The sequence below is a fragment of the Podarcis cretensis genome, assembly GCF_951804945.1.
Source record: "Podarcis cretensis genome assembly, chromosome: 7".
Taxonomy (NCBI): Eukaryota; Metazoa; Chordata; class Lepidosauria; order Squamata; family Lacertidae; genus Podarcis; species Podarcis cretensis.
The window spans coordinates 86,807,239-86,822,945 of record NC_137176.1 but is presented as its reverse complement, the minus strand read 5'-3'; the positions used below and the strand labels follow the sequence as shown (position 1 = coordinate 86,822,945).

Here is a 15,707-nt window from a genome sequence, read left to right as displayed (position 1 = left end):
GGATTTGAGACATAACCTCTGGAGATGTAGAAAACAAGCTGATGGTGTGTGACACTGGGAGGGCTAGCCATTGCAGACCCTTCAAGTGTCTCTGTTCTCCAGGGACAGTCACAGTTTTACAGAAGCTGTTCCAGATTCTGATTTGATCCCTGGATGTCCCACTTTATTTGTTTAAATGGCAACCTAGTCAGATGTTTGTGGTATTATTATTATTATTGAATAGGACATCCCTATTTTCATCAAGGAAATGTTAGCCACCCCAGCTTTCCACCCTTCACTTGCAGTTCAGTAACATGATGATGATGATGATATTGTTTATACCCCACCCAGCTGGCAGGGTTTCCTTACAACACATCTAAAGGTATAACATCAATCCTTGAAAACTTCCCTAAACAGGGCTGCCTTCAGATGTCTTCTATAAGTCAGATAGCTGTTCATTTCCTTGACATCCAAAGGGAGGGCATTCCACAAGGAGGGAGCCACTACCGAGAAGGCCCTCTGCCTGGTTCCCTGTAACCTCACTTTTCGCACTGAGGGAACCGCCAGAAGACCCTTGGAGGAGGAACTCAGTGTCCGGGCTGGACGATGGGGGTGGAGAAGCAGAATTCCTGGACTGTAGGGTAAAAGAACCCGGTGTCCCTTTTGATCATACTGAGGAGGCTACAAAAATAACTGGGTTCGGTAATGAGTTCATTGTTCCCTTTTACTCAAGAGGCTGCCAGTGTCACTGTGTCTTGTGGGGGAGGGAAGAGAGCACCTAGTGATTTAATGTACTTGGCAGAAGGAGACAGATATGGCTCCATCCCAAGAAGAATTCATTTTCTTGCTGGTTTTTGTCGCCTGGTTTTTGTATTTGCTTTCCACATTTCCTGATTGTGTGGAGGAAGGTAAATCCCCAAAGGTGGCTGGCCAAGAGTAATGACAGATTCAGACAATCAAAGACTCCGGTAACTTCATTTAATTAACTAATGGCCTGCATAGAGTTGTAATGGGATTCGAAAAGAGAAAGCTTTTAAGCAAAACCCAAAGCCAGCAGCATCTGTAATAGGAGGCAGCTGATGGCACGTCTCTCCTTCGCCCCACACCCTCTGAGATTCATGACACAAAAATCTAAAAGGATATTGCTTCTTGAATGTTATGGCTTTACACCCCCTAGCGTCCCTGTGCTGCAGCTGCATCATATTCCCCACTCAATCTTTGAAAGGAAGTATTGAGAGCTGGACCATAAAGAAAGCTGATCGCCGAAGAATTGATGCTTTTGAATTATGGTGCTGGAGGAGACTCTTGAGAGTCCATGGACAGCAAGAAGATCAAACCTCTCCATTCTGAAGGAAATCAGCCCTGAGTGCTCCCTGGAAGGACAGATCCTGAAGCTGAGGCTCCAATACTTTGGCCACCTCATGAGAAGAGAAGACTGCCTGGAAAAGACCCTGATGTTGGGAAAGATTGAGGGCACAAGGAGAAGGGGATGACAGAGGACGAGATGGTTGGACAGTGTTCTCAAAGCTACCAGCATGAGTTTGACCAAACTGTGGGAGGCAGTGCAAGACAGGAGTGCCTGGCGTGCTCTGGTCCATGGGGTGACAAAGACTAAACGACTAAACAACAACGACAACAAAATCAAGGAGAGGGTTTTCAAACCTGTGTTCTCCAGTGCTGTTGGCCTGTAGCTCCCATCAACCCCAGCTAGCTTAGTCAATAATCAGGCATACCTTCTGAAATATACTCGGAGTCGAGTGTAGATTTCATGCTCTTTATTCAGCTCATAGTAGTGAGAAATGGAAGTTCCCCCCAAAAATATCTGCTTTATATACATTTTTTACACAACTGGCCCCACGTGATTGGCTAATTTTGGGATTCTCCTGTAGGCCAATCAGCTTGCGGATTCACTTCCACCTGGAGTTGGATTGGGTGGCTCCCGCAGACCAATCAGACTGCTGCATTCTGAATCCTATTGTTCTAGGACCAAAAGAGACAGCTGCATTTTGGATCCTATTCAACTCAGTAATAATAATAATAATAATAATAATAATAATAATAATAATAATAATAATTTATTATTTGTACCCTGCCCATCTGGCTGGGTTTCCCAGTACATAACACCTTCCAACATTTCTCCGATAAAAATAGGGACGCACCATTCCACAATGATAATTTTACAATTTTTATCCCACACATCTTACTGGGTTGCCCCAGCACTCTGGGCAGCTTCCAACATAAAAACAACAACAACATAATAAAACATTAAACGTTAAAAAAAACCTTCCCTATATAGGATTGCCTTAAGATGGCTCAGGGGTTGGATAACTCCATACCCTCCAACATTTCTCCAATGAAAATAGGGACATCCTAAGGAAAAGCGGGACATTCTGGGATCAAATGAGAAACTGGGACGGCTTCTTCAAATCAGGGACATCACTGGAAAATAGGGACACTTGGAGGGTCTGGTCAGGGATGATTGGAGTGGGGGATCCAAAGTTGAAGAAGACCCACCTAGGCCATGATTTCTGATCGTTTGCCACATTTAAAAATACTCTGACTTGTTTTCTAAACTGTATGAGAATCACTTGCCTCCAGTAGACCTCTATTTTTTCTTTGTTTCTGCATGAGTGGCTGGTTCTGGACTTGTTTTCTTCTTTCGAAGAGGCATGCTCAGACCAATTACTCATCCAGAGACTCAGTGGTCTCCTTAGAGATCTAGTTATTCTGCTGCAACTCTGCAGTGAAGTGAGTGAAAGATAAACTTGTCTCCTTCTAGTTAGCAGGCACACCCAGAACAGTGGCTCTTGCAGTGACATAGTGAGGTCTGCCCCATAAAGAGCCCAGAGGAGAGCAGGCAGTCATGTAGAGTTGCACCAGGCATCCTCCATGGAAGAGCTCTTTGGCTTCACAGAAAGCCTTTATTAGACCACTCATGACACACAGACACTATTTCACATGCCAATTCCATTATAAGACTTCTTTAGCCCTTATTTAACTGCATTCTGCAGGAGAGCTTCTCAGTCACATTCAACTGATACTAGAAGTCTTCTCTATACCCTCCAACATTTCTCTGATGGAAATAGGGATGTCCTGTTCCATAACAACAACAATCATAACTTTATTATTTATACCTCACCCATCTGACTAGGCTTCCCCAGCCACTCTGGGCAGCTTCCAACATATATAAAAACTTAACATGAAGCACTAAAAAGCTTCCCTATACAGCCCCGTGGTTTTCCACGGATCTGAGGGCAATGAAACAATCGCTGAGACGGCTAGAGCGCTGGTGGCAGATAACTCATCCTGAAGCTGACCGGACACGGGTTAGAGCTCAATGTTGAGCCTACCAAGTGGTGATAGCGACGGCGAAGAAGACTTACTTCACTACCTCTATTGCATCTGCAGAAAACAGCAGCAGGAGACTCTTTCAGGTGGTTCGCAATTTAGTGGAACCACCTGCTCCATCGGGGCCCAGTAGTGGCCACATGATCTCCCGCAATGATTTTGCAAAGTTTTTTGCCAATAAAGTCACTCATATTCGGTAAGAGATAGACTCCACTATGGGAGCAGGGCTGGGGTGGGAGAGTGCTAGAGTCCTATCTAGTCAAGTTGTGTGGGATCAATTCCAATCTGTTACCTCTGAGGATGTGGACAGGCTGCTTGGATGAGTGAAACCAATCACCTGTCTCCTTGATCCTTGCCCATCCTGGCTTATAAAGCTAGCCAGGAAGGGCTGGACAATGGGCTTCATGGGGTGGTGAACGCTTCTCTCTGTGAGGGAGCCTTCCCAGACCCACTGAAAGAGGCAGTTATCAAACCGCTTCTTAAAAAACCATATTTAGATGCGGCCAATATGGCCAACTATCTCCCAGTCTCAAATCTTCCATTCTTGGGCAAGGTGATTGAGCGAGTGGTTGCTGAACAACTCCAGGCACACCTGGAAGAAGCGGACCATTTGGATCCCTTCCAGTCGGGATTCAGGCCTCACTATGGGACTGAAACTGCCTTGGTCACACTGGTCAATGATCTCCGGCAGGCTAGGGACAAAGGTGAGAGCTGTTTCCTAGTTCTGTTGGATCTCTCAGCGGCTTTTGAATACCATCGGCCATAACATCCTTCTGGACCGTCTAGAGGGGCTGGGACCTGCTCCTTCCTCCTGGGCTGTGTTCAGAAAGCGGTGGTGGGGGATGAGTGTTCACACCCCTGGGCTCTCATTTGTGGGGTCCCTCAGGGTTTCTGGCCCCCATGCTTTTCAACATCTACATGCAGCTGCTGGGAGAGATCATCAGGGGGTTTGGGCTGGGTGTTCATCAGTATGCGGATGATACCCAGCTCTACCTCTCTTTCAGATTGGAACCAGTGAAGGCGGTGAAGGTCCTGCATGAGTGTCTGAAGGCGGTTGGAGGATGGATGGTGGCTAATGGATTGAAACCTGACAAGACAGAAGTACTGTTCTTGGGGGACAGGGGACAGGCTGGTGTGGAGGACTCCCTGGTCCTGAATGGGGTAACTGTGCCCCTGAAGGACCAGCTGCACAGCCTGGGAGTCATTATGGAATCACAGCTGTCCATGGAGGCACAGGTCAATTCTGTATCCAGGGCAGCTGTCTACCAGCTCCATCTGGTACGCAGGCTGAGACCCTACCTGCCCGTGGACTGTCTCACCAGACTGGTGCATGCTCTGGTTACTCTTGCTTGGACTATTGCAATGCGCTCTACATGGGACTACCTTTGAAGGTGACCCGAAAACTACAATTAATCCAGAATGTGGCAGCTAGACTGATGACTGAGGGCAGCCGCTGAGACCATATAACACTGGTCCTGAAAGTTTTGTTTTTTGTTTTTTTAAAAACCTCTGCTTAAAAACCTCCAATGAAGGTACTCCACCTTCTGAAGTAGAGCACCTTGGCTATGAGACCTGAAAGACCTGCTAGTGTGGTGTAGTGGTTAAGAGCGGTGGACTTGTAATCTGTTGAACCGGGTTTGATTCCCTGCTCTTCCACATGCAGGTGCTGGGTGACTTTGGGCTAGTCACAGTTTGCTGAAGTCTCTCAGCCTCATTCACCTCAAAGAGTGTTTGTTGTGGGGGAGGAAGGGAAAAGGAGATTGTTAGCTGCTTTGAGAATCCTTAGGGCAAAGGATCTGTTAGAAAGTAAAACCCCAAGATGGCTGTCACCAATGGAAGCAAAGGCTCAGAAAAAACTCAATATGGAGCCAAATGGCCGAAATATTGGGAAATTTTGGAACAAGATGGAGATAGAATAAAATTGCAGAGTTTTGAAAAATTAAAAAATAGAGTGCGAGATTGGCTCCATTACTACCAAATAATGGAGGTATATAACACAGATAAAAAACTGGGCTTCCAGGTGGAAAAATCAAAATTGGAGACAGAATTGTTAGATTCCAAAACTAAGAACTTGTCAAGAATGTATAACTTGCTGTTGAAATGGAACACTCAGGATGAAATGGTGAAATCTGCTATGATTAAATAGGCACAAGATGTTGGACATAACATTATGATGGCTGACTGGGAACAGTTATGGACCACAGGTATGAAATTTACGGCATGTAATGCCCTAAGAGAGAATTTAATGAAAATGATTTACAGGTGGTACATGACACCAGTCAAGCTTGCAAAAATTTATCATTTGCCCGAAAACAAATGTTGGAAATGTAATGAGACTGAAGGTACATTATTTCACCTTTGGTGGACATGCCCAAGGATTAAGACATTCTGGGAGATGATTTATAATGAAATGAAAAAGGTACTTAAATATACCTTCCTGAAGAAACCAGAGGCCTTTCTCCTGGGCATGGTTGGCCAATTGGTGCCAAAGAAGGATAGAACATTTTTTATGTATGCAACAACAGCAGCAAGAATACTCATTGCAAAGTATTGGAAGACTCAAGATTTACCCACCCAGGAAGAGTGGCAGTTGAAGTTGATGGACTACATGGAATTGGTGGAAATGACTGGCAGAATCCGAGACCAGGGAGAAGAGATGGTGGAAGAAGATTGGAAGAAATTTAAAGATTATCTACAGAAATATTGTAAAATTAAGGAATGTTAGAAAGATGTTGGAGTGAAGTTACATAGCAGAAATGTTATAAATAATTAAGTACAATAGATTGTAAATGGATTAAAGGAAAAAATAATGTTAGAATTTGTTAAGTTAAATGATAGGACAGAAAATTGAGGAAGATAGAAAGGATTTGCTGAAACAATTAATCGAAGTGGAATACAAAAAAACGGAGGTGTGAGGAGGTCACTGAAACAAGTAAAAGAAAGTTAATAACATTGAAAGTATTGGATATGTGTTTTTTGTTTTTTTAAATTGTTTTTGTTTTATTTTTGTTATGTATATGTAGTATTTTTGTCTTTGTATTGTATTGTATGGTTTTGTTATGTTTAATTCTTTTTCTTTCTTTTTTCTGTAACTTTCAAAACTTTAATAAATATTATTTTTTAAAAAAGAGAATCCTTAGGGCAGTGATAAAGCAGGATATCAAATTCAAACTCCTCCTCCTCCTCCTCCTCCTCCTCCTCCTCCTCCTCCTCCTCCCTGCCTTGCAAGCCTTTTTCCAACTGTGCTAAGAGGCAGAGCCCTGACTGACTCCAACTACAAAAGCTGAGGCTGCAGAATAGATTCTTGGGCTGGTGAATTGTTTAGGTAGATTGGTGGAGGATGGTTGCTGCTGTTATTGACATTTATTTTTGTATCTTTATTTTGGATGATATTATTATGTTTGTGACCACTTTCATTATAATTGTAATTATGTATTTTTTTTTTCACATTGTAAGCGGCCTTGAGCATGGTTTTAATTATGGAAAGGTTGCATATGAATAACAGTATGTATGTATGTATGTATGTATGTATGTATGTATGTATGTTGTACGTTTCATTGTAGAACAGCTCTGTAGAAGGCATCTGAAAGAAGGCAGGGAAGGTTCCTGCCAGACGTCTAGGCTCCACAGGTCAGGGTCTGCCACAATAAATATTCCCTAGCAAGGGCTAATTGAACTTCAGGGCTGTGGGGAACTACAAGAAGTGCCCATCAGAGGTGAAGCATGGTCAGATGGTCAGATGGTCCTTTCTGCCTAGGCTGTTTCGGGCTTTGGAAATTCACACAAACACCTTGAACCTGGTCCAGAAAAAGAAACTGGCAAACAGTACAGCTGCCACAGCAGAGGAGCAACATATTGCCAGTAGTTTAGTCATGTAATTAGTTTGGCTACTGCATTCTGCACTAGCTGCAGGTTCTGAAGCAGATACAGGGGTAGCCCACATAAAGTGCATTGCAATAATCAAGCCTCGAGGCTACCAGTGCATGGACCACTGTGGTTAGACTGGCTCATGTCTGCATTCCATTATATAACTTGCATGCATTGATCCTAAGAACTGCAGTCCTAGGCATACTAATAGAATCAGGCTAGTGGAATGCTCTGACTGCTCCAGGTGTGAGGTCACCTCTGAGTGTCTATTATGCTGTATGAAGAACCTTCCAATCTTCGTTGGGCCATACCAGGAGGAGCCAGCAGGAGTCATGGAGGACCAGCCACCCTCATCACAAGCTTCCAAAGAGACAAATGAAGTACCCTTTGAACTGCATCCCCGAGCAGATGCCATCCGCTCCAAGCTGATCTACACTTTCTATCTGATTGACTATCTACGGGGGCTAGGCAGTTCTATTCCACGCCATAACATACGAGATTTCCTGGACCACCGGAAGCTAAAGAAGCTAATGCTCACAGACCATCACCAGCTGGTGCGCTTCAATGTTGCACCCAAACGGAATGTCGTGATTACCCGAGAAACACGCTGCCGTAACCGTATCCGCGTGCGCTGCAGCCGCTGGCCCCCTGTCTCTATTTGGGCTTATTCAGTCCTGAACAGCCAAATCTTCAAAGTCTTCATGATCTTCCTCATCTGCCTGAACATGGTGGTCCTCATGATCTTAGTAGAGATAAGGGATAAGTTGGAGGACCACTTTGTGAAAATGAAGATAGCAATGGAGGTGATCATCTGGGTCATTGTCCTCATCTTTTTGGTGGAAATTGGGCTGAACTGGGCTGTTAGCTTTCAGGATTATTTTAAGAACTCCTGGAATGTCTTTGACTGCACAGTCACCATCATATCCTTTATCCCTGAGTTGATACTCCTCGTTGAAAAGAAACACAGCAAGGCCGTCACATACTTCCTCCAGGTTTGCCGTGTGCTGCGATGCTTAAAGCTCTTCCCTAGACTCCGGCAAATCCGGATCCTCATTATGGCCCTCTTCAAAGCAATGAAAGCCATGAGCTTCATACTGGTGCTCCTCGTCTTCTTCTTCTATGTTTTTGCCGTATCAGGCATTTTCTTCTTTGATGGCTACACTCGCTCAAACCTGGATGACCTAGAGTACAACAAGTATTTTCAAGACATGCCCAATTCGCTGGTGACCATCTTCATTCTCTTCACCATGGACCATTGGTATGCTCTGCTGCAGGACACGTGGAAGGTCCCAGAGATAAACAAAGCAATCAGTGGCTTGTTTATCTGCTTGTGGCTCCTCATTGGGGCATTCATCTTCAGAAACCTCATGGTGGCCACCATGGTCACCAATTTCCAGACCATTCGGAACGAATTGAGTGAAGAAATGAAGCAGATTGAGATTCAGCAGAAAGCTGACAAATTTAAGCTGGGACTGCTGGAAAAGAAGTACAGCTCACCCCAGGGGCAGGACAAAATGAGCATGGGGCCATCCACAATATACAGCATACCAGAAGTCGAGGCTGGGCCTCTGGATTGGGAAACATATGTCCACAAGAACCTGCCAGGGCTATACGAGGCTGATAATGACGAGCATGTCATTTGGCCCCGTGACTCCCTCTTCCGCTACTTTGAGCTGCTGGAGAAGCTGCAGTATAACCTGGATGAGCGCAAACAATTGCAGAATTATGCCATCTTGGCTCTGTCCAACCTGGAGGACAAGGAGTGATGGCTTCTGAAGGAACAAGAAGATGCAAGTGTGGACTTCTGCTTCTATTAGACTAGAACTGCAAGGAAAGATCACAAAACCACCCGGTCTGCAGGTTTTGGACACTTTTTGATGTCTCTAGGGTTTCATAGCATTGGTGAGCCAGGCACACCAGGGTGCACCCTCAAATGCCACATTTTCCTGTGGGCCAGACAGACATCTGTTCTGCACATATGTAATATTTGATCTACAAGAATAAAATCTCCCATACCCCAGAAAGTTGGCATAAGACACACCAATGGACCAAAGAGCCAACTTTTTATTAATTAACCACAAGTGTCTTGCAATAAGCTAGGAGTGACCTGCTTGAACGCTGGGGATATCCTTCCCTAGGGGAGGCAATGGAATGAACACCTCTGTTTCCTGTTGAGGAAACCTCACTCTGGCTTCTGGATCAGAGGATTGACTGGTCCTTGCCCTTCCTTTTCCACTCACCAAAAGGTGAGCTGGGAAGCGCTAGTTTGCTCCATTTCTTACCTGTTCTATTCCTGTCAGGTGGGTGAAGCTTCTAGGAACCAAAAGTCATTTCCTTCTTCATCCACTTGAGCTGGCCGTTGATGTCTGGTAGGTGACACGGTGTCCCTTCAACATCTCAGTGAACCACAACCCCATTTCCTTTTCTCTCCTTGACCACACTCCCTACCTGTTGTAGCAAAACCAAGGAGTTCATCAAGCAATTGAAACCCACCATACTGAGCTCAAAGAGTATGTTGTAGCTGAAGCAATGGTACACCTTTGACCAATATGGGTGATACCAACAAATTCCTAATGAGCACCCTAGTAAGTGACTGACAAATCTATCCTCCTGGAAAACAGAAGAGCAGTCTTATTGAAATGTTGCAAATAACTCCTTTATTCTGAGAACACATAGCCGCATACACAATTTTATTGCAAGCTGAGAGAATCAGTTACATCAGTAGTAGAAGGATGTTTGTGGTTGGTTAATTAATTAAAGAAATGTTTCCAGCTTTAAAATGATTGATTATGGTATTGCCTTTCTTCCTGATTTCTTATTTTAAGTATTTATTTAAATCGATTCAATAAATTGTTCATTCGAGGCTCAAGGCAGCTTAAAAAATTGGTAAGAACAAGTCAAAATATGATGGCTTGGATCCAAACGTTCTCTTTCTCTGTTGGAAGGAGCATTTCTTGTTCATCAGAAGGACCACATACATCCAAGAAAGATTCCCATCAGGAAAGAAAGTGGCATCCATCAGAGGAAGGGGAACTGTGGATCCAATCCAAAAGAAATAAAAAAAAAGAACACAGGATTAGATATATTACTCCAAAAGAAAATGGAGAGGTTAATCTGCATCATCAAAGACCAAATGGAAGAAATGAGACAGTAAAGAAGGGAAATGACACCTGTAAAGGCACTGATTCTGTTCACTCTGGTTTTCATACATGTTAGAAACACATCTTTGGGCCTGGCTAGATGACCAGAGTTGGGGGGGGGGCTGATAAAGGGAGAGGCAACATTTGAGCTTTCTGGGGTTCAGGTCCATGGGGGCTGGTCTACGGGAATTACTGAGACACAGCCCTCCCACCAAAAATGTCAGGCAATAAAAAAAAAAAAAAACCATCTCAAGATCTCAAACACTCTCTTGCCTGTCCCCCACACACTTTATATTTCCTTGAATTTACTGAGGCTTTTCTACCAACCCTCATAGACCATACTGGCCAGGGCTGATGGGAGTTCTAGTCCAATAAGATCTGGAGGGCCACAGATTCCCTATTCCTTATTTATATGTTTTCATGACTTGGACGGGCGGCAGCTGATAATTCTTTGACTTGGTAGGGCTGCAATTTTCAACCTTGCTTTTCTCATCACCGTAAGATTTGTACAGCATGTGCTTAGGAAAGTGTGCCTTTACACATGTGCAGAGTGCCATTGCTTTTTCCTCTCTAACCCTCTCCCCCCGCAAAAAAAAATATTCTCTGCACGTTAGTTATTGTCTACAGACAGGGAAAGATTTACATACCAGATTGACACTACACCTCTAATTTAGAAATTCAGCTATACTTCGTGGCATCTGTTTTTGAATTCATGGATAAATGGGGAACCTGTGTGTGGCTTTGAGTTCATGAGAGTTGTAGTCCAGCAAATCCCATAGGCCACAGGTCTTCCCATTCTTCCTACAAAGGCTAAGACCTGCACAAGAGCCCAAGAACCTCCTTGTAGAATCTAGCACAAATGATATAATTTTGGCTCCATACTCCCATCATCTGGCCCCTGACTGCAAGCTTCCTGGTCTCCACTCCTCCTCCTCACCTGCCCAGTCCCTGACTCTCACATTGGATGTTCCAGATCTCTGTGGGACGGTGCTCTGTTTTGGACTTTGGACACCTGGATTGACCCTGGACTGGGAATTTGACATACTGACTTACTGCCAGGTAGGCCAGGGGTTCAGGACATTATGCTTGTGTCTCCCAATGTTCATTAAAATACAGGTAGCAAATATGACTCTCAACAGCCCCAAACAGCATACGTAAGTGTCAGGGGGGTTTGGAAATGTAAAGGTAAAGTTAAAGGACCCCTGGATGGTTAAGTCCATTCAAAACTGATTATGGGGTTGCATGTGGCCAGCATGACTAGACTGCTTCTGGTGCAACGGAACACCGTGACAGAAGCCAGAGCGCACGGAAATGCATTTTACCTTCCTGCTGCAGTAGTACCTATTTATCTACTTGCACTGGTGTGCTTTCGAACTGCTAGATTGGCAGAAGGTGGGACAGAGCAAAGGGAGCTCACCCCATTGCGGAGATTCAAACCGCTGACCTTCTGAGCAGCAAGCCCAAGAGGCTCAGTAGTTTAGACCACAGTGCCACCTGCACCTAGTCTTACAACAAGAGTGTAGTTTAACCCTAGCTTCAGCAGGGCTTGAGGAGGCTTTAATTTCACTTGCCAATCAATGTCAGTTAAAATCAGGAGTGATGGCATGGTTCCACTATCTTCCCCTTTGGAAGATGACTGTAGTTTCTTTTGATTTGCAGTGGGTGATAATGGCTCTGTTATTTCACTGCCTACAGCTCTCATCTCATATGTTGACAAATAATGTCACCAATCAGCTCTTATAAGGCAGGTGAAATGCGTGACCTGGACATCAGCAAGGTTTATATCCACCTCATGTACGACATTTGTTTGCAGGTTTTCCATTCCTGGATGCCTGACACCGCTGCTGATTTCAAGGAAGGAAGGATCACTCTGATTATTTAGTGCAGGCCCATTAATCGCAGCCTGTTGATACCTGAATTCTCATTCCGTTCCATAAACCACTTGTGAGAGCAGCTTTCATGTGCTGCATCTCAAGGCGCTTTGAAGATAATAGCTGGATGAGACACAATTGAACAACAAATCATTACCAGAGCAAAAGGGAAGCCTCATAAACCCCATCTGAAACAAAATGTGAGTGATTTAAAAACAAAGGAGAAGAGCGTGTGCAGAGTCACCATCTCCAACCCCCTGTGGAGAATAGCTCCATTTACAAGGTGTGTAGCAATTATAAAGCTGATTGGCTAAAATCCTGCATGAGAAAAGGCCACGCCACGCCACACCACCCATTAAATTCAAAATGAGATAAAAGGAGATGAACATTATGAGCTGAAATCTTATTCACTAACCATTTCAAGCAAATACTGATTATTCACATTATTATTATTATGGTTTTTAAGCAGAGGTTGGATGGTCATCTATCACGGATGCTTCTGTTGTGATTTCTGCTTTGCAGGGGTTCGGCTGGATGACCCTCAGGGTTCCTTCCAATTCTTCTTGTTGTTGTTTAGTTGTGTCCGACTCTTCGTGACCCCATGGACCAGAGCATGCCAGGCACTCCTGTCTTCCACTGCCTCCCGCAGTTTGGTCAAACTCATGCTGGTAGCTTCGAGAACACTGTCCAACCATCTCGTCCTCTGCCGTCCCCTTCTCCTTGTGCCCTCAATCTTTCCCAACATCAGGGTCTTTTCCAGGGAGTCTTCTCTTCTCATGAGGTGGACAAAGTATTAAAGCCTCAGCTTCAGGATTTGTCCTTCCAGTGAGCACTCAGAACTGATTTCCTTCAGAATGGATAGGTTTGATCTTCTTGCAGTCCATGGGACTCTCAAGAGTCTCCTCCAGCACCATAATTCAAAAGCATCATTTCTTCGGCGATCAGCCTTCTTTATGGTCCAGCTCTCACTTCCATACATCACTACTATTACTATTACTGGAAGCTGCTTTGTACTAGGGTAGCTCACGTGTCCACCCAAAACCTGTACTCTGCTGAAACCTGTTTAAAAAGTTTTCTTTTCTTGCAAAAGAGGCTTCTGTTTTGGGTTTTTTGTCTCCTTCACAGGACACTGCAGAATTTCCTTGGAAGAACATGGAGTTTAATCTGTCAAAATATGGATAGGACACTCCCCTCTCTCTCACACACACAAATCCACCCTCTCATCCATTCCTTCATCCCTTCCGCACTTCCACCTGTTCATCCATCTTCTCTCTCATGACTTGGCGGGAGGGTCAGACCAATGGAAGCGGAAGTCATGTGCAGCCTTCTGGCAATGGACTGGTTTAGGCAAGTGGTCTTCAACCTTTCCAAGCCTTGGACCCATCTTGAACCTAAATATGCATATGGGGACCAAGATCTTTTTTCAACCAACCAACCAACCAACCAACCAACCAACCAACCAACCAACCAACCCATATATCTATATGGTTGCAGTGCTGCTGTGACAACTCACCTTAGACCAGGCTGTGACCTTGTGGTGCATCCCAACCCATCAGTTGAACACCAAGGGTGTAAACCAAGGGTGGGGAACCTGGGGTATAGACAGGGCCATTGCTAGGGGGTGGTGAGATGGGACCCCACCAGGGGCACAAGCGAGGGGCGGGGGCACGAAATCAGCTAAAAATATGTCCATAAATAAAAATATTGATTATTGCCTCATAAGAAAAGGTTTTAAATAAAGGGTGAATTGAATGGGGGGGGGGTTTGGAGGAGAGGTGGAAAGAAGAGCTAATTTGTCAGTGGTTAGGGGGTGCAATCTGGACAGTTCTGCCAGGGGTGCAAGATCACCTAGCTATGGCTCTGTGTCTAGGGCCCAAATGTCGTCTTCCAGGTCTCTCTACCTGGCCCTTTGAACCTGCCCAAGGCTACGTCCCAGCTGTGCATCCCTAACAAAATGTATTTTCATGGCTAGGATGTGTCTTTAACTTATTCTAATGCCTCTCAATTGCCTTATCGGAGCAGTGTGCAAGTATCTCTGGCCCTCTCCATCAGTGGCATGCAGTCCTCAGAAAGTTTTCCATAAGGGACTGTGGCCCAGACCATACTGAGTTAGGCCAGCTAATTATCTGATATGGTAAAGCACAGCTTCTGATATTCTTGCATGTGGTTTATGAATACAGCGCTGGTCCTTGTGCGCTTGGCTTCTTCGTCCTAGCGCAAGTGGCTTGGTTTTTGAATTGCATATGAGAGGCCCGAAAGATTTGTTATCCAAACAGCAACTTGACATGTTGATTTTAATTGCCCCTCCGTCTCTCTCAGCATGATCTAAATTTGCATACTATGCACAGAAGAGATTTCTTAAGCACCGCTAGAAAGCTTATTTTGGTATTTGCTATTAAAAGCAAGGTTCCATCACAGTTAGTTGCCTTGGTTACTAATTATATATATTTTTAGTCACATGTGAAGCTCTGTGTTTAAACATAGCATTTATGTTCTGGCGCCAGAGGCAGCAGTTCACATGTGGCCACAGTTATGATTGCAATCAAGGTTGTTTGTGTGTGTGTGTGTGTTTTAAAGTGATATTTATAGGGGCATAGGGAGTTGCCGTGATAGACAGGTCTAGCCTTTAATCATAGTGAATTATTTCCCCAGGGCACTCCGATCACAGTGATTTGGAGAATTTAAAAACAGTGATTATTATTTTTTTTCATATGGATCTATGCTGTTCCCTGCGAAAATCAATTGAAAGAAGCTCCCCACAAACTCCATTGCCCACTCTTGGGGTAACAAGGTTCTTGCTGAAAGGGTGAGATTTTCCCCACCCTCAGTCTTTCCTGTGGGTATTTCCATAACCCCCTATGCAAGTCAATGGACATATATTTCTCTCCCATAGGTTGGCGGAAAACAAGCACAAAACTTTGGCATCAGTTTGGAGGGGATCCCAAATTTCAGAGTTAATGAAGCACTTTTCCAGGGAGAAGAGACTGTATCCCCCAAAATCCATGAAGGGGAGGCAGAAGCCTGTCCCCATCGATGGCCCTGGAAGGATTATTCCTGTGGTGGGGAAAAAACCACCCCACCCCGTTTTCCCTTGAAAATTTATTCTCTACTCCCCCATGCCCTGCCCCTGCCCTGATTCCTATGTTACCCACCCCAAAATGACATAATCTGCCCCTGAAGGAGAACTGATTCACCTATTCTTTCTGACATTTGGCAGACTGTCCAATCAGAAGGGGCAACTGTGCAATCCATTATCAGACGTTGTTGAGCTGAATAAAGAGCATGAAATCCACACTCAACTCCGAGTATATTTCAGAAGGTATGCCTGATTATTGACTAAGCTAGCTGGGGTTGATGGGAGCTACAGGCTAACAACACTGGAGAAAACAGGTTTGAAAACCCTCTCCTTGATTTTGTTGTTGTTTAGTCATTTAGTCGTGTCCGACTCTTTGTGACCCCGTGGACCAGAGCACGCCAGGCACTCCTGTCTTCCACTGCCTCC

At 44.6% G+C, this 15,707-nt stretch overlaps 1 protein-coding gene and 1 long non-coding RNA gene across 2 annotated transcripts in view; one reads left to right on the top strand and one right to left on the bottom strand.

Annotated features, from left to right (window-relative positions):
* LOC307220607 overlaps window positions 1–15,707 on the bottom strand; it is a 511,018-nt gene that overhangs the window by 437,712 nt on the left and 57,599 nt on the right. The window lies entirely within an intron of this gene.
* Window positions 7,502–9,977, top strand: LOC307221027 (cation channel sperm-associated protein 2-like). Its single transcript, XM_079985141.1, has one exon. It carries the CDS (start codon window positions 7,527–7,529, stop codon window positions 8,958–8,960), a length of 1,434 nt encoding a protein of 477 aa, XP_079841267.1. The 5' UTR covers window positions 7,502–7,526; the 3' UTR covers window positions 8,961–9,977.

Excerpts from the sequence above, each read along its gene's own strand:
- LOC307221027 (XM_079985141.1), top strand. The coding sequence starts at position 7,527 with ATGGAGGACCAGCCACCCTCATCACAAGCTTCCAAAGAGACAAATGAA.